Below are 19996 nucleotides of genomic sequence, written 5' to 3' on the forward strand. Positions count from 1 at the left end.
CCACTCTTACAGTGCTGGCATACCAATATCTTCAGTAACAGAAATGGTGGATACTTTCCATGTTGCTTGAGTAATTCTACACCTATATATTCTGTAAAACATGCTAGTTGGGAAACGTAAAAGGAAATTTTTAGTTACTTTCTTCAGGTGTTAAATCCCCATACTGGAGAATAAGAGACCTAGGCCTGGATTCATGAAAGATACATTGCAATAGCATACACTGGTTTGCTCCTTGCCAGCAAAGTGAAACAAGAGATGCAGTACATGTTAATATGGTTATTCCAGTGCTAATCAGCTGCTCCATGTCTCCAACATAAAGAAAAGGACAAACCAGGAAAATTGTTGTAACAGGACACACACTTAATGAGAACTGTGATACATCAGTTCTTTTATACAGTCTTCCCTTTCCAAAGCCATGTTGAAATTTATAACCTATCTTCTTGAGGATGGACTTAGAAATGCTAAGAGAAAAAGAATTTACATCTAGTTTTTAGGCAAAGCTTTTCCAAAAACAATCATATTCATCATATAATATCCATCGTATTCATAGCATCTACTACAGTGAGAAAGACTAAATACCAGATAAAGTGAAAAGCTTAACTCACTCCTGAGTTTAATCTTAGTGAAAATCCAAAATAAAATTATATTGCACAAAATTTTGGGTTGCCATGTTCTGGCTCAAATAAATGAAATCTCAATCTATTTACTGCCTGAATTCCTTAGTAAAGACAGAGAAAAATAAATATTCCTTAGATATCAGATCCACAATCTTTAAAATATGTCAAAAATTTGCCTCATGCCCTTCAGAAGTACAACTTGAAGCTCATGTGAAATGCTATACAACTATGGACTGACATTTTGCCTGAAGCAGATCAACGTAACACTGCTTTTATTAGAGCCTGGACTGGTGCATAACATCTCTACCTTAGAGACCAAAATATTCAGTTGTGATGTCTGGTTTAATGGTCCAACTGCCATCTGATTGTTTGGACAGTGGAAGAAGGCATGGTATCTGCATTTCCTGGTGCTGAGAGCTGGTCAGTGGTGTCACTGGCTGCATTTCTGATGGGAGAAAAGCCTGGAGATTGAATCTAAAGTACGGCTTGAAGTAAAGCAGAAACGCATAGATGAGAACAGTTTGAGCATGAGAAATGAGTTGCACAAACTCTGGATAGCTGAGATATGTTAGAAGGAACTTCTACAAGGAGATCAATGAAAAGTTGGTTAAACAGTGAACTAAAAGCATTTTATGATGTTATAACTGATTCTGAAGTGGGGGAGATCTTCACTGGCTGCACTGGAATATGTGACTGTTTCATATTCTCCACCATACCCCAAGCTGTTGACCAAAGCCTACAGTGGGAGGTGAAGCTGCAGTGCAGTGATAAATCACCTTTCTACAACTTGCCAGAGCTGCTCAGTAAATGTGACAGGTGGAAAGCACTTCCCTCAAATCCTGTTCAAAGCCTGACCAACGAGCTCTAATTTAGATTCAGAGCCCCGATTCTGAGACCAGAGGACACTTTCCTGGCAAGATTCAACCTTGGTGAGAGAGGATAGTTAACATGGAGTTCCAGAACCTGAGAAACACTGGTTCCAGAACTGAAAGTATGAACAAAACTATGTTGAGAAACCTTTCTCTGGCAAAAAAAAAAGGCATATAAAACACATAGAATAAGAAGTAAAAAGTCTTCCTATTATACATCCAGAAGACCTCAGATGTTCTCCAGAAAATGGCATTTTCATCAACATGTTAGACACTATGAGGTGGTTCAGTCACATCCTTAATTTGGCATATAACTGTTCAATATTCAAAGGGAAAGATAACAAAAAATACATCTATTATCAGCTGGGGTTCTCTACTATTTATGAACGTCTACCTCTTCCCTTAAATCAGTAGTAATATTCAATAATACAAATGTAAAGTACAAAGGAAATTGTTCTGGAGAATTCTCACTTGCGTACAGATGGGATTAAAGAGAGAAAGAGCTCTCAGAGTTTCTATGGAAAATTACATTTAAACATAGCTATATTAAAACTTTTCAGACATATGTGAGTAAGGGTCAGGTGTAGGAGAAACGAAAACTGCCCCAAACTGATTAAATTAAATGCCATGACCCCTATGAATCCTCATCTGTCATTACTCAGGAATAAATTTCAGGATTACTGTATTTACCACCTTCCTCTGAAGAGTATGTGATGATTAAAAGATTTCATTGATGTCTTGAACAGCCTTCTGCACACATTTAAGCCTCCACTGAAGAGGTCAACAGGAAAATGAAAAATGCCTTATGCTTGATGGAGGAGAAAGATATCAACAAACTCCTTAATCACACAGTATCTTGTAGAAATGTAGCTTCAATTATGTTAAGCTTTTTCCTTCCTTTGAGTCACATGTTTGTTCTCAGACACTGAAAGAAAAAGACTAAAATTTTACCTATAAAGTCAGCAAAAGTGCTTTGAGGTGTGGTTCTGAAATAACTCTGAAAGAATTACTATTGGCACTGTTATGCCAAAATATTGTTACACTGTCTCCTAGTGCCATTAAGGAATTTGTTTCCTTATCTTTTTTCCAGTCATTAATCCAATCCATTACAGTCATTTATTCCTGAAAGCATTAATAACTGTATTAACTGCACCGTCATTCAGCACATGTTCACGTTTACCAGCACACTTTGAGGTGAGAAGGAGTAGCACATGTGCTTAGCAAGTGACTGAACATGAAAAGGACAGAACAGCTCATGGTTAGAAACACAGCCCTGATGAAATTGCTTGATGCCACTCCACAGGATTTCCACAGAGCTTACCATGTAAGTTCTGCCATTCAGCTTTCCTCTGCTTGGAAAGGAAGCCAAGGGAAATACAGAGAAAAGTACCAACAGTCCTAAAACCCAGAAAATGACACTACCTAAACCCCTCATATTTACCTAGCCCAAACCTTCATCTCTAAGTCCAATTGATGCTGAGTAATTTCTTACGCAATCTTCTTTTGAAGCTTTGACAAATTCCTTGATCTACTGCTTGTCATCAGAGTGGATCTCATGAGCAGAGTGGATTATTGTTGACAGGAGAACTGCCAAAGCCTCAACTCTGGACCTGAGGAGAGCTGACCTCAGACTGCTCAGGGAATTAGTTATTAGGGTTTCCTGAGAAACTGTTTTTGCAAGTCCTGGGGTCCATCTGTGCTGGTCACTTTCTAAACATCATCTAATAATGGCACAGAAGCAGGCAATTCCCAAGTGTCAGAACTCAAGCAGGTGAAGCAGAAAGCCATCTTGGTTGGACAGGAATCTTCCCTTGGAAAAAAGGGCAAAGAGAAGGTGTATGGCCAGCAGCAGCAAAGGCAGGTGACGTGGGAAAAGTACAGAGATGCTGCTTTCCACTGTAGGGGAAAAAAATATGTGGCAAAGGCTCAGTTGAGCAGAGCTGTGGATGGAAAATAAGAAGAGTTTCTTCAAACATAATAATGACAATTGACCCACTACAGGACAAGGATGGGCTCCTCACAAACAGGGACAGGGACAAGGCAGAGGTGTTTAACACATTCATTGCCTCTGTCTTCAACATGGATGATGGGCCAAGGGGCTGATCTGATTTTAAGCAAAAAATTATTGTGGTCCTTCCACAGACAAGAATGCTTAATAAATTTTGACAGTTAACAGTTTTATACATCTTATTTGTGTATTAACTTTGCGTATCCTAACACTAAACAGCATCCAGGCACATCTTGGGATAGTTAGGTACCTTGTGAAAGCTAAAATAGCATTTTACTTGGAAGTCATATTCTGTTGAAAAATTTGAGAATAAAAAAAAATCAGATAATGAAAATGAAGCTGTGCAGTGAGTTGCCTGAAATCTTTCATGATGTAAACAATGAAAAATAAACTGAACTTTCAAATAAAGTTTACAAACATCTTGTTCAAAATAATGTTTTCCTTTGTCTACAGTACATCATATTGAAAATGCAACTTCCTAGCTAGTAATGTAAAATGCAGTCCAAAGTGACTATTGATAAGCATGTACTTGAAAAACATTTGAGTCAGATCTTGTTTTCTACAGTTAGAGAAGGAGAATAAACAACCACACTTGTCCTCAGTCTTAACCACATATGGAAATTTTGTTCCAGGATGTCTAGAAAATTCAAATGCCCAGCAAAGGTGTACTGCATGAAGATAAAATAGGACTAGATTCTGTGAAATATAAATTTTTTTTCAGATTGCTTTTGCTGCTGCAAGACTTGATAGTAGAAATATCCTGTATTTCTAAGGCTCCTCTGCACTACTACATCATTTCTCTACTTTTAGATATGTGAGAAAAAGAAAAGTCATTACAGACAAGTAAGAGCAACTTTTTATCTAGTTCTTGGTATGCAGAGCAGAATTAAGAGCTTTCATGCTCTCAGCTCACCCAAGGGAAGGCCAGCTCTCAATCTGGAACATGTAACACATAGAGAAATGTCTCATAATGAGAGCTAATAATGACAGTAGCACTGGTGGTCCTGAGAAAGCTCAGATTTTACTTCGTTCTCCCAGTAGAGAGAAGATGAAGGAGAAGGGCTCTTCAAGAGGGTTCTCCTTTATAAATATAGTGCCAGAAATTCCTCTTACAATTTTTTGAGCAATTTGGTTATAAAAGCAATTCCCAAAGCCCAGCTACTCATTGCCAAAAGGAATTACCAGCTCATACTATGAATGTAGATATAAATACCTGCCCTCACCTGCTGCTCAGAGACTCTCATCAAACTGCCTGCACTGAAATTCTTTTCTCCTGACCTTGTACGTATTTGGATGCCTGTTCTGGGACACCTTTCTCAGAAACAAGTCCGTGGAGACCCAAGAGCTAAAAAAAGTTTTGAAGATGTTAAACAGTTTTGTGATACAGAAAAACAAGGGCTGACAATGCCCTATCTCCAAGGACCTTAGATGATATTAATCATGTTCTGAGATGACATTAATCACATTCTGTCTGCCTGTTTCTAGAGTTGTAATCAGTTATGGGCCCAATTCAGGCTGTCCTCACATCTGACTACTGATCCAAAGAATTTGTGGGCTTTAATGTCACTGTCTGAGAATAACTAGGGAAAAATTTTTGGTTTTTTGACATAAAATTATAATAAAGTATGGGAAATGCCTTCAAATTATCTGTACTTTACTGTAAGTTCAAATGCCATAGTTGGTTATGGACTGAAATGTATCGTAAGTCCCTATAGAATAGTGGAAAAAATATTTTTCCCTTAAAATTGCTACCTATTCTAAATTTTTGTCATTATTTTCCAAATTAGACCAGTAAAAATATATGTGATTTTCATTTTTAGTTTAGCAATTGTGGATATTGCTTTCAAACCTTTATACAATATGGTACGTTTAGAGCTCATAATAAAAGGAGATAAAGTCCACAGTACAAGAAAAAGAATCAGAAGAAACTGTGCAATTAAAAAGTTGGTGCAAGATATTTCCAGTTGAATTGATAAAGTACAATGATAAAGTACAATCTGTGTAAAGTTACACACATTTGGAATTTAGTTGGAGAAAGCTCAAAAGAATTAGAAAATACACTACCAAAATCTGGGCTATATATTTTCTCCTTCACAGTCAACAAAAAGGATCATTTTTATAATAACAGGTGGACAATTAATGTAGAAATTGAATTCAAGTAACCTGTAGTCATGACTACTTCATGTTCAAATATAGTAGCTTTATACCAAGCTCCTAAACCAATCTACATAATCTACAGTATTTCCACCATTTTTCTGAAAAATATGGAAGGAATTGTATACTGTACCAGAAACGAGAGAGAAAAAATTAAACATGTAGATTTCTTGGTTTTAAAATACCATAATGATAAACCTTTTGTATTATTGTATAATGAAAATGAAAATTGCCTCCTGTGTGGAACTTCATTCTAGATATATCTGAGAATATGTTCAGGTACCAATGAATAAAAGAAACTTCACAATCTCCTGTATGTAATTAAGGCAACTACAAAGTCAGATTCAATCTCTGAAAGAAGTGTTGAGTCCTCTTTACAGGCTTGGTTTTGTTTGGGGTTTTTTGTTGAGGGTCCTTGTTTAGTTGGTTGATTGGCTTTTGTTAAGCTTTTGTTGCCGTTTTGGGGCTAATTGTTTATTTTTGTTTGATTTCAGGTTTGTTTTTATTTCTTTCTCTTCCCAGAACTGGTTTTAAAATGCTTTGGAAATACTACTTTATTCATTTCACATCCTGTTCTCTCAGTCAATTGTCAATGCTGGCTGTTTTAAATGAAGCAATAAATGCTTTGTTATTTGATTAGTTCTGCATAAAGAGATTTTTTTCCTCTTTTCAGTAGATCACATTATGCACTGAAGCATAAAATTTTATTATTCTTGTAATTATATATAAGTTACAAAAACTGCCAAAGTTATTTCTATTTATGTGTCTGTAAACTTTTATAGATAAAATTATAACAGCGAAAGAGTGATATCAGCAATATCCTTTGGTCTTTAGAGTATACTCTAGAATTTTGAGCTATATTTCAAATAAAAATATTTTTGTCAAATCTGGTTTCCTGATCATTGCATTACTTTGTATATCTTTATTTTAATTATGTTGCTGACCAAAACCTATGTATTTTAAATGTTTTTTGTTAAGGAAAAATTTGTACTAAAATGATTTAAAAATTAGTATGGAACAAAAAAAACCAAAAACCAAAAAACACCCCAAAACAAAACTAACAAAAAAACCCCCATCAACTAAAACAAAAAAAAATCCTAAAGAAAGAGCAAAGTAACAGCAAGACTGTAATCTTTATTGTTTACTTTTAAAAGACAAGGGAAGTGCATGAGTTATGAGTTAAGAAAATTTTCCAGTGATTTGAAGGTATTCAGGGTGATATAAGCTAGGGAAAACTATGAATAATAGGACAAGTTTTTTGAGAAAATGAACGTGCTTAATGGGACTGTACCCAGTGCTAGATATGAACTAAAAAACCTTTCTGACATCAGCCGCCTTTGCAGGACATTATTATAATCCCTGGAACATCCAACCCCTACAGGTCCACCAGTTATTTTCTATAACTGTAATGGAGATAAACTGTCACAATTTACCAAATTAATTGAACCTTGAGTGACTGGCAATGAAATGTCATGTTATTGAGATACAGAGAATAACATAGTCCATCTTTCACAGGTTCTGGAATTCTATCACTACTACTCTAAAAGAGTGACACAGCACAGTACAGAAACAGTTCCAGGAATATAAAAGCCTAATGTTCAAAAAGGATAAAACAATCAAGGTTTTAGGATTCATCAGGAAAGAGAGAAAAAGGAACGATTTTGTTACAGTATCATTCCACTGGTCACTCATTTCCTAAATGCTCTGCACAGACCTGATTCTACAGTCCCAAAAGAGTATAGTGGAATTTTTTAAAGTCAGAGAAAGGAAAACATAAAGAATAGTTTCCATGTAAGAAATAAGTTGAAACTCCTTCAGTGTATGATGTTGCTTAGGGATGATTGCATAGAGAACAATACGGAGTAGGTGTGTTTGGCTGTTCACATTTTCAGTAAAAAGAGGGTAAAAACAGGGTTGCTTTCTCTGCAAGTGGCAGAACTGCACAAGTTGCTGCAAAAAAATGAGAAGGGGGCTATATTTGTGAATGTGCTTCTAGGGAAACTAGGATCTATACAGAAGGCAAATACATTAAGGTATGCTACATATCCAAAACCACATTTGGTTCGTAAGGTCTCCTCAAAAGGAAATATTAGGAACATTGAGAGGAAGTATCATATGTGTTCATCCTCACACTGACAGCAGTAGAGAGGATATCAAGTGAAATGGACCTTGATGTGATCCTCAGTTAATATTCCTATGTTCTCAAAGTTCTCAAAAACATGTTCCACACTTTGGTGAATTGCTTTTAATTTGCTGAAAATAACTGTCTGTCTCCTCTACAAAACTGAAGTCAGCAGATACCAGTTCCCTAGTCTCTGGAATGACTTCTCTTTATTGTAGCCTGCTAATCTGATCAGGCAGCCCTTGGCAGCTGTTGTATTCCCAGGTGAATCGAAGGAGACATGAGCAGAAAGTCTGATGGAGGGATCTGCAATTTTTATAGTCAGTGACAACACTGCAGGAGGGAAAGGAGAGAAAGAAGATAGGAAAAATAAGTTTAGGGATCATGGAAATTACTGTCAAATCCATGCTGTCTCTTACAACTGTAAGTATAAAATATTATTCATGGATAATTATTCCACTATTAACCTCCATGGCTGCAATGAGACAGTCCAACTCACTGTGGTATTTACCACAGGCTGCAGGGGAATCTCCTGCTCCTTCTTCCCTTACCTTGGTGCCAGCCAAGGCACCTTCTCCTGCATATTCTCACTCCTCTCTCTGGCTGCAAATGCTTTTGTGCAGCAACTTTTCCCTTTCTTTAATCTGTCGTCACAGGGATGCTGCCACCATCACTGGTGGGCTCAGCCCTGGCCTGCAGCGCATCCATCCTGGAGCTGGTTCTGTCTGACACGAGAGAAACTTCTGGAACCTTCTCACAAAGTCACCCCTGTAGCTCCCTGCCACCAAAACCTTGCCAGACAAACCAAACACAGAAACAACTGCAACTTTCACGAGGTTCAGCATGGCCAGGGTCTCTTCTTGGGCTGATGTGTATACAGGCAGCCTTTTACACAAGGCAGAACCTAACTCAGAAATCTTACCACACTGCAGAGGCACAGCAACAAGCACAAATAACATTTCTCAAACAAAATTGTCTTTGCATTTTCCTCCACACAGTACCATTGTGACACAGAGCAAAAAATTGATGTTCATACAATGAAAATTTGATAAGGGCCAGCCTAAAATGATGTTTATTGTTTCTCAAACCCAGTAATTTAAGAGGCTCTCAGTGGCTTTGCAGTTTAGCATTGTTGTTGCTAAGCAGCATATTGAGAACAATCTACAGTATCCTGTAGTTTACAGGAAATTACAATGCAAGCTTTCAAAATTATTTTTCTAGAAGTCCAGTGTTTACTTCCTGCTTTTAAACATTACTGCATGTTTGGCTGAAATAAACAGCCACCTTAGAATATATTTTTGTTAATGTGTAGAATTTCAATGTGTTTCTACAGAATCAGGGAAACATTCTTCTGAAAGCTGAGTCGGTGTCACAGATGGGAACATTTAGTGGTTCTGTTCAATTTCATCTTTATGCTGCATTCATTGCTCTATGACTCCATGCACAGAAATAACAAGCAGAGACTCCTTAGTATACTTGTCTCACACAGTGATATGGCTCAATAAGACTCAGAAGAATCTCCTTTGATATGGGCATTACAAATATTATCTAAAACAAATAAAAAATTGAAAAGGAATTGTATTAGAGTAGATCTCAAAAACTATGCGTTTATCTCTTAAAGAAAAAGTATTTTTATTTTCTTAGCAAATATATTCCCTAGCTGAAGACAAGAAGGAGACAGATCTTTGCTGCATGATCTTCTTTATCCTCAGAAACTTCCAAAAAATTGATCAATGGATGGAAGTGTTTTACTTTTGGTTAAACTTTCTGTTGTTTCTACATATAAGCAGATAAGTCTAGGACAGCTATTTTTGCAGCTGATCAACATGGCCATTTTAGCTAGTTCTATTTTAAAAAGTTGCATTACAGAGCACTTTTCACAACATCCAGCATGCATTTTGCCACAGTTCAGAACATTTCTACAGGCAGAAGCAGACCCACTTACAAGTAGTGATACAAACAGATACCACTGCTAAGTAGCAGCTGTAAGTTGAACCCCTCAGTGGGTGATGTAAATTCTTATCCTGAACAAATAAAATTTGTCAATATAAAAAATATGGTTTGTTGTAAGGATGAATTTAAACCATTACCTTAAAGTGTTGTGAACCTCTGAAGTTCACAAAGTACATCTTATATGAGCTACACAAGAAATCAGTCTCTGGAGGCTCTTTCCTGAGATTTTAGTATCTTTTTTATTATAAAACATAAAAGTGTTTTGGAACATCCTTTACCATCAAAGCCAAAGCTTTTAAAGCTTCTAACATTGCCACAGGGACTTGCATCTCCCATTAAGAGGATAGAGTCTGAATACAACAAAAATAAAGAATCAGAAAGCTTGGCTAGTGTTCCTCCTGGGGTAACGTTCATATAAAGCTGAACTTCAAAATACAAATCTCATTTGCAATAAATTTCCATGACTGGCTTGGCAGAAGTAGGAAACCAATAGTACTAGAACTGGCACCTTATCAGAGAGATGTCTGGAAAATTTTGCCCATATCTTTCCTGTTTATGCTGTGCTCAAAGTTCAGCGCAATTTCTTAGGTTTGGTGTAGTCTCATCAGTGTTATTTCCCAAAGCCTGGGCAGTGCATATTGACATCCTAAAGGAGAAGGCTATTCATTAGCAGCAGTAACAAAGCAAAGTTGCTCACATAAATTAATGATCCATTCTCGTGGTAGTCCTTGACACTGGGAAATATTAACTTTGTTTTATTGATCAAAAAGACAGAGACGTGAGATAAAATGACTTTCTGCAGCCATGCAGGAAATTTGTAGTAGACCCAGGAACAAAATGCATCTCCTAAATTCCACTTCAGGGGGTTACATTTCAGTAGCTCTGTGATAAATGTGGAAGGAGGAAAAAGATTAGTCCTGTTCCATCAAAAAGAGTCTCTCCTTCATCATTTGTGTCCAAGCAAATACTACTAACCTACAGCAGCAGTGCTTTCATGAGTAGCTCTTACCTTGGGGTTTATTTGGATCCATCCCCATCCAAACTGTATAATTTCTGGTAAATGTTTCCTGAGTTTTTTATTTCCCTAGTGCAGTAAGTGAGGATGGTGCAAATAATTGCACTGATGTTGACACCATACCACACAGGCAGAAGATGGATATGGTGCCTAACCAGTATTAGTGGCAATTCCTACTAGCCAAAAACCATTTAAGCCTGCTGGCCTTATTGCAAACTGTCCCACTCAGTTCTTTATTCTACAACAACTCTATTTTACAACTTTTGATAAATAAATCCTCCTGAATTAAGCAGGATATTGGCTAAGTGTACTTGGCTGGACATGAAGCTTTGCATATTCACAACAGTTGACTCAATACCTAAACAACTATTTCATAAAATGATTTTATTAGAATTTCATGGGCTGCCTAAAAGTGTTAAAATTTCTGAATTTCTTTAGCAAGATATGTATACTATTTCTCTTTTGAAGGAGAGATAAAGAAATGGAAATAATGCTGCTATTCCTTCTTTCCAAACACATATAGACTGTCCATAGCTGGAACATACCTGTTGGAGGTACCTTTGTGGGTTCTGCTGGTAAAAATTCCTGGGATGGTAAGCACTCCCTGGAAAATGTGAGGTCATCAAGTGCTATGCCATCTTTGGGACCTTCTCCAGCGACCCCTTCAAAGACAACTTGAAAATCTTCATCTCCATCTCCAGACAGGGTCAGTGCCTTGCGCTGCCAGAAATTTCCCTGGTTTCCAGTAAGATTAAGGAGAATTTTTTCATGTTTCAATGTAGTTCTCTGGTAGATAATCAACGATCCAATGTGAGCTCCAAACATATGATAATGGAAAATTATCTGTAGGCAAAAACAAGAGCATAAAGTATGCAATAGGTGACTTCAGTCAAATTCTGCTATTGTATTGACTCTAATTCTTAAACTGAGCACTACTAATAGCATCCAGAGTAGTCATTAATTTTACTGATTGAAAAATAATTTAATCAAAAGGCAACAGAACAACTTACTATTTACAATTCTTTAACTATTCCATAAGCCAAACTTCAAAACCAGCATTAAAATATTCAGCAGCAGATCTTGCATCCCTTTGAATGACTCTTGCATTTAAATGTGAAAGAACTAAAATATTTTTTAAGGAAACAGAGGAATGTAGTAGCATCATTTACAATATAGGAAGCAACTTCCATTTACTGAACAATTTTCTGGTTAAAAATGTGTTTATTTAGGCTATAGAATGTGCAATTAGAAAATTCAATCTATAGTGGAAGAAAACTTTTACATGGATATATGCAAAAATAACACCAAAGAAAACTAAAATATATAAGAGGTACTTGGATTACAAAACAGTTATTTATCTATTTTTAATAAAAATGCAGGAATTTTTAAATAAAAAAACCAAATACATACATAAAAAGATCATTGCGAAAATTCATCACATTTAACTGCACTCTCAATTCTTTCCAATTCTGTCTTAGATTTCTATTCATTTTGAAGGTGCAGCTTTGTTTCTGAAAGTCTTGTATATAGACAAAATATTTTTATTCATTAATGTCCCTTTATAGTTACTGCTCTTTATTTGTTTTGTATGCATAAAACGAGTCCAGTTGATGTAAATGCTCATTTTCAATTATTTGAAAATGAGTATCATTTGTTCATTTTTCAATGATTTGAAGTGGTCTAAGGTGCCATACTAAATCTGTTGTAATATGATGAAGCATTTTCTTCTCAAATAACCCATAGGAAGGAGTGAAATATTTCAGGGGACTCTCTGATCTCATGAGATGAGGTTTCAGATCTTGACTTTTTTTTTTCCATTCATACAATTTCCTATACCAATTATTTCTCTTCCTTTGGTATTTGTCTATGAGTACATTTCAGAACAGCTCAAAACTTGCAAAAAGTAAAATATCATAAATATAACTGACTGCTTCTGGCCGCATGATCAATGTCAAGAGTTTGGTCTGTGCAACGTGTGTAAACATGTTTGCTTTTGTAAATAATTTTCTATGTGATAAAAACAACAGTTTCACATAGTTATATTTCAAGCACGTAATTGCATTTAATGTGTGATATGTAACATTACAGATGTCAACATGTCATTCTCAGTTATTTGCATTTCTTTACGTATGCTTTATGCTTCATAAAAAGAAGTCAAAAAGTGGAAAAGCTATTTTAAGAGCATAAAACCAGGTAATGCAGAGAAAGAGATACTCATAAATAGGATGCTAGAAGCAAAAGGTCAAGATCTCCATGTTTGTGCAAGCAGAATATTTTTAGTATATGTATTTTAGGCAATAGAAAAATTAACATGTTTCCAATTTTGAAGATAATTTTATAATGGTTAGGTTAAATTTTGTTACTTAATATCATAATTATTCAAGCTTTCTTTTGAATCATAAATCAAGTCCTTTATGTTTAATACTTCCTGATCTTAAGTCAGGAAAGATAAAGAATTTACATACTTTTCAGAGAGAAGTGCTTCAGTAAAATGAACTGGTTAGAAATCTCAAACATAAGCAGAACTCTTTCCAAGTTACAGATAAACTGCTCAGAAATATTCCTCAGGAATAGTATGAGGTAAATGAAAATAGAGGCTCATGACTGGGCATTTTGCCCAGAGAGGTCACCTGCATAGCCAATAAACTGTTTACAACTATTTCAGTCTAAGACCACCTTCATTTGATGAGCATAGGTCTGTGATCACACAAACAGTTAATTTCAAAAGCTTTTAGAAAAAATGGCCTCATAAAAATATCCTCTTGAGAGGCCTACTTATTAGATGTATAAAGGTAAATTTTGTAGTTTCAAAATAAGGCATAGCTAAAGTTTCTGGGGCATTATATTTTTAGCAAAGACTATATAAGATGTATCAAAACCAGGAAGATGTATCAAAACCAGGTTTGCAAAGAAATATTCAAGTTGAAGTAACCAGAATGTGCTGTAATATTTTGGAAGATCAAGGCTTACCCTTCTCCATTTTCTAGACAAGAGCTGGTAACAAAGCCTTCTCTTACACATCCTTCCTTTTGCAGTTTTATTCTTTTAAAAGCAATTCTTACTGCACTTATAGACACTTTCTCCATAAAATCAGAAACCATTAAATAGTTGTTGATTACTTTGTATGAGTTGCATAAGACATTGTAAATCAGACACTGCATTTACTGGCAGCTTCATCTGAATCTCACGGAGTACTCATTTACTTCCAGAATAACTCTTCTCCTGCAGCAAGATTTTTCTTATGGTTAAAATGAAATAAGATCTGATCCTGACATCTCTACAAAAGGATAGGTTTGTTTTTTTTTTCTCAATAATTATTTCAGTAATCATCTTTAATCATTTTATGAGTACATTCATGGTGCAATCTAGAAATCAAATTCTTCATTCCTGCTACTACCACACCCTCACATACCTTGCAGTTTTTATTCTTTCTGCTTAAGACAGGACTAGAAATCCTAGCTTTCTGTCCTGATAGCTGAAAAAATGAACTCTTTATAAAAATATAATGACCAGATGGTTCTTGCAGTGTATGATCAGTAGCTGGTCCAGTGCCCAGTTTTGCAGTACTGCTAGTTCTGAGGTGCCAGTTGAAATGATCATTTTCATCTTGCTTCCATCCACAAAGGTCAAACTCAAAATTGCAATGCCCAATAGATGTACCTGAAATATATTTGCCACACATTAAAAGAAATTTATTTTCAAGTAGTTAATTAAGTATATATAGTACAACCTAGTACTCCAATCTATGGGGAAAAAAATTCACTATAAAAATAATATCCATGTATCTCATTAAAAAGAGCATTTTGAATACTCTGGACTATAATAGGATAAACCTACTTGCATATATATGAGGTGGGTCCAGTGCATTTTATTACAGTCAACAGGATTCTTGGTATAAATGTAACCAAATTTGATTAACAATTTTATCTCCTTAGGATCTTAACTGGCCCCCCATAGAGCATTCAAGATGTGCAGAAAACCAGCCTCCTTCTGAAGAAATATGTTAAGATCAGGTGAGAACAGGAAGAGATGCCTCTATCTAGCAAAGAGACACATCCAAATGAAAGTATTGAGCATCGTAAAAACACAGCTTCTGTATAGACAGATACAGACAAAACATAAATGTGGGTGTGATAATCTCGAGCCACATCGCACCCAAAGCTACTTTTGCACAAACCCTCGATTCACTTGTATTTCCTTAGCCAATACAGAAGCATAGATAAATTATGTTGGTGGTGGATTGTCTCCAAAGAAGGTAAGGGCCTGGGGCACAGGTCTGAAGAGGAGCAGCTGAGGGGGCTGGGGGTGTTTGGGGAAAAGGAGGGTTGGGGTGACGGTATTGCTCCTGACAGCTACTGGAAGGGATGTTATAGCAAGGTGGGGCTCAGTGTCTGTTCTCAAGTAACGAGTGATAGGAGAAGCAAAAAGGACCTCAAGTTGCACCAGCAGAGGCTAAGACTGGATACTAGGAAAAATTTTTCATGGAAAGGATTTTTAAGCATTGGAACAGGCTGCCCAGGGAAGTGGTTGAGTCACCATCCCTGGAGGTCTTTAGAAGCCACATAAATGTGGCACTTAGGGACATGGTTTGGTGGTGAAATTGGTAATGCTAATAGTGGGATTTAATGGTCCTAAAGGTCTTTTCCAACATAAATGATTCCATTATTATCTACATATCTCCTTGAGTTGTACTTAAGGCCTAGAAAAGAAGAAAGCTGTCATTATTTTTGTTGATTTTTATATGAAACATCATGGATATTCTTTATAAATTTTTGCATCTTGAATGTCAAAACAGCCAGCATAGTGAGTAAACTGTCCACATAAATTAAGTCAATTTCATCATTCCAGAAGCTTAATTTCTCTATATTTTTCTCTCTATACATCTATAAGTTCATTATAATGATTACCAAGTAAGAGTAAAATTGCTGAAATAAGGTAAAATTTCAGCAGAGACTTCAAGAACCTTTTGACTGTGCCCTGAATATTCTTGCTATTATTGCTAAAAAGGAAAGTGCCTTGAAGAGAAATTTGAAATCTGTATGTATTATTTTGTAGGACAATATCAGAAATTACAAAATATATCTTCCAACAAGTAATCAAAATCTGAGCCTCTTCTGAGGCCTGATAAAGTTCAGACACTTGGAAGAAGTTTTATTTAACTGAAAGGTACTCAGAAGCATCAGCATCCAGGCTAAGGATCTAAATTTCATGGAATCTACACATGGACCAAAACAGGAAAGACAGCTACCACAAAAATTTCAGGATGAAATCAGATAAAATATTTTTTCTTTGAATTTTAATCTCTGAATGTCATAAAGTAAAAATGTTAGAAACATTTTCTTAAAAGTATGAGCTGCTTAGCAAAACTAGCTTCCCTTTTTACCTCTGTCTGCAAATATAGGGCCATCTGAAGTAACAATTAAAACCAACCCAGACTTGATTTGTGAAATTACATGATAATCTCTTATGAAAATCACAGACTGTAGATTAACTCAATTGAATGCAAACTGCCCATAAAATTTTTTCTAATTCTATTTTCCAACTCATTTAGCTACTTAATATTTCAAGACCATTCTTAAAGAAATTCCTTCCATTATTTAAAAATTCCATCTTGAGTCAATAGAATGCTTACAACTGACCCTTTCATTTTAAAGACATGTTTTCAAGAATCAAGACCTTAAGGCATGAGCACTGATATCCCTACTAATGCTGTACATATTGGGTATTGCCTAATATAAGTTTAGACGTCCTTGTAGGATCTCCATTGTCAACAAAGACAAATATTCATATCTAAATGACAACTTCTTTGATCTAACTCAAACAACTGATTTTAAGCTGCATGAACTTCAGCCTGAAAACAAGTTCCTCCACTGATGAAAAAGAAAATTCAGGCAGCCTGCTTAGAAGCTCAAGTTACTGCAGATGATTGTGCACTTGCACATTAAATTACTCCTGTGCTTGTAAAGCACTATAAGGATTCACTGTAAAGCTTACAATTAAAATGCAGTTAGGAAAACTTTTTAAAATTCTTGTGCATTTTTTTTCATTACTTAAAAGTAATAATAAAAAACATATTAGAGGAAAGTATTCACTGTATGGGACTGTTTCAATTAATCTCTTCTAGTGGGAAATTGGAATAAAATCTTTATTATAGTGGTTGCAAAATGAAATCACATCAGTTTATTTGAACTATTTTGCCCTTAATGCTTCATTTTATATTTGTCTGATGGTATTTCATGAGAAACACAGACAATGCAGAACCCCCCCAAAAAACCCCAAACAAACAAATAAACAAACAAAAAATCCCATTAAGATTTAAAAAAAAATTCAGAAAACAAAAGTCAAAGTTTGAGAATATTTTTTTAACAGAGTATTTGCAACTTGAAATACTCTTAGTTTTTAATTGCAGAAAATCTGAGCTGCTCCCTGTATAGGTTAGTGATGTACTATTCCTGGATTGGAAATCATTGAGTAGCTTAATAGTATGAAAATAATTTGCAAAACATGGTTCCTTTGCCATGTACCTTAGCTTTCATAGAATATCAGCATACCTGTGCTTCAAAGAATTGTATTCACTGAGAATTTGATAAACTGAATTAATATTCTCGGTAAAAATGAGGTAACTGTTAATACGGTACCAATCAATGGAGACTTGATTGTGCGAGCATTTCCCACATTTGTAGTGTAAAAGAAGGAAGTGTTAATGCCATATATTGTGATTCAGAAGGAGCCATTTGATATGAAACATCATTCTTTGAATCAGATACTACATATGCTGCTTCTTGATATGTCTTGTAAAACCAAAATTGCACAATATTCAGATTAAAATAATTTTCTGAGACCTGACAACCCTTGAAATATCTAAGGAGGTAGGCTGCTCGTCTCCCAAAGGTATTATGCTTGAATTTTTTTTCAGCTTTAATACATTCTTTTCATATGGAAAGCAGGATAATTTTATTCTGCTTTTAAAGACAGCTGCTTTCTGAGTTATTTTAAGACATCCATTAGCAGCTCTTTGTATTTTGTATCGTGGACTTTAAATTAAATAATAATAATTAAAAATCCTTAAAAGCCAAGGAATAGAATTAGATTATTACCTTCTTGTTTGCTTTCTTAGCTGATGAGTTGTCAGGAATATTTGAGTATAAAAAATTCACAGCAGGCAGAGTTATTTATGATAATTTTATTTAAAAACTACCATACTTACTGCAAATACTAGGGCTTTCATCTGAGTTATCTTCACAGTCATTTACAAAATCACACAGATTACTCTTTGGGATGCAGTATTTGTTGGCACACATGAATTCCTCTGATGTGCAAGGTTTGTCTGAGATTAGCAGAGGGGAACAATCTTCAAAGGTAATATCATCCACTGCCACGTCTCCCATGTAACTGACACCACGTTTTGCCCTGAAAATAACCTAATAAAAATTACAGAGCTATTACAGTAAGCCACTGATAAGATAGAGAAAAGCTTATACACACAACATGAAAAGAACAGAGACTGATGGTCTTCACAAATTTTTTAATATGAAGTGGTCAGTTCTTACTGTCAAAGCATAATTCTACAAAATCTTGTACCAGAGTTGGTACAGATCTGTCTCTGTAGTTACTGAAGGACCATCTGCTAACATTACCAAGCATACCAAAAACAAAAGGAAATTAATCATGCCACTCAAAGAGATACTAGTCCTCACTCATCCTGAACTAATGGCAAGGGTTCTTCCTACTTCTGCAAAGAAAGTCTGAAAAAGACTAGTCTGCTATTCATCATTTAATTCCCATGAATGTAAAAAGAATTTTAAAATTTCATTAAAATTCCAAGACAGAAGTATCAGGAAATGTAACTTTTTAAAAAAATCTGTTACTGACTATCCTTGGGGATTTTAGTTTATTTCCATAAGTCTGCAACAAAGCAAGTATCTCTAAGAGGTTTGGGAATCTGCTCTGATTTCAAAGCAAACATCATGCTCAAGATTTTTTTCCCAAAATCCAGATATTTTTACTTACTGCACACTAAAGAGAAAGAAGTAGAATATTTTAAGTTGAGGATTCACGGACAGATGGGTTTCTCAGTCTTAAAAATGGAAATCAGTCTGAGAAAAAAGAGGAATGGGAAATCTCCAAAAACATGAGTCCAGCTGAGATAATTAATCAGACAGCCAAAGAGATGATTTCCTCTATGTGGCAGAAGAGGTACATGCATGGTGTGAAAAGGAAAATGAGAAGGTGAAGAATGCTTAATATAGATGTACTAAATAGCCAGCTGTCTAGGAGCACATCACATTGGAAGACACACCTGAAAATTTGAACGAATTCCTAAGAACACTTCTGCTCTGTTCCACTGGGGACCTTGGCTGCCAGTTTGACTCCACAGTTTAGAAGTCTTGTTACTGCTTTTATAGAGTACCTAAAAAAGAAAATAACTTTAGATTACAAAAAAATGTTTCCATTGCCAACTCACTTAAGAGTCTTATGATCGTATACAAGAATATAATATTGTACATCTAATCCCTATTCCACCACTAAAATTCACAGAATCATAGAATATCTGGAATTGGAAGCGGCCATTAAATCCAGGTCCCTACCCCTTGCAGGACAACCCGAAGCTGAATCACACACCTGGGACTGCTGAGGAGCTCCTTGCACTGTGCCAGCCTTGGTGGATCCCCCTGCCCTGGGGATCCTGCTGCAGTGCCCAGCCACCCTCCGGGTGCAGAACCTTTTCCTAATGTCCAACCTGATGCATATGGATATGTCACATTAAATGACTATATTAAGAAAATAATGTTTTAAGATTTTCTGACCTCCTCATAAACATATGCAGCCCACAGCCTTAACTGGACTAATGAATCTCATTAATTTATCCAGAGTGGCTACCAGTGAATAAAAATTGTTCATCAGTGGGTTGTGACTCAGTTGTACAACACAGAAACAGAGTTATCAAGACTTGCTGAAAAATATATTTGTTCCTGCATACAATAAACTGCTCTCCCAGAATGGATTTTCTTATCCTGATTCTTATGAAACATTTTGTTTCTTCTAAAAATATTTTTTTTCTTTTTGTTATAAAGACAAAATTTAATATTTAGAGCAATGAAAGACTTGTAAAAGCCCATACCCTTGTAAACAGCAAATTGGGGAAGGATGACACACTTCAACATGAGCAGAGAGTCCTAAATATTCTTTGGTCCAATCTCTTGGGCATCCAAATTCAACTGAGCTGGCAATAACAAGATGGGTGTTTGATGAAGTGTG

General features: G+C 35.7%; 1 protein-coding gene across 3 annotated transcripts in view; it reads right to left on the minus strand.

Moving 5' to 3' along the window:
• Positions 1-19996, minus strand: part of MALRD1 (MAM and LDL receptor class A domain containing 1) — a 217159-nt gene that overhangs the window by 119034 nt on the left and 78129 nt on the right. For all 3 annotated transcript variants that reach the window (XM_074535188.1, XM_026795148.2, XM_074535181.1), the window contains 4 exons: positions 19038-19148; positions 17946-18159; positions 14151-14398; positions 11284-11581 (listed from right to left, as the gene is read on the minus strand). In XM_074535188.1, the coding sequence (XP_074391289.1) occupies positions 11284-11581; positions 14151-14398; positions 17946-18159; positions 19038-19148 (871 nt within the window). The remainder of the gene's footprint in view (positions 1-11283; positions 11582-14150; positions 14399-17945; positions 18160-19037; positions 19149-19996) is intronic.

This window comes from Zonotrichia albicollis, chromosome 1, assembly GCF_047830755.1.
Source record: "Zonotrichia albicollis isolate bZonAlb1 chromosome 1, bZonAlb1.hap1, whole genome shotgun sequence".
NCBI classification, from domain to species: Eukaryota; Metazoa; Chordata; class Aves; order Passeriformes; family Passerellidae; genus Zonotrichia; species Zonotrichia albicollis.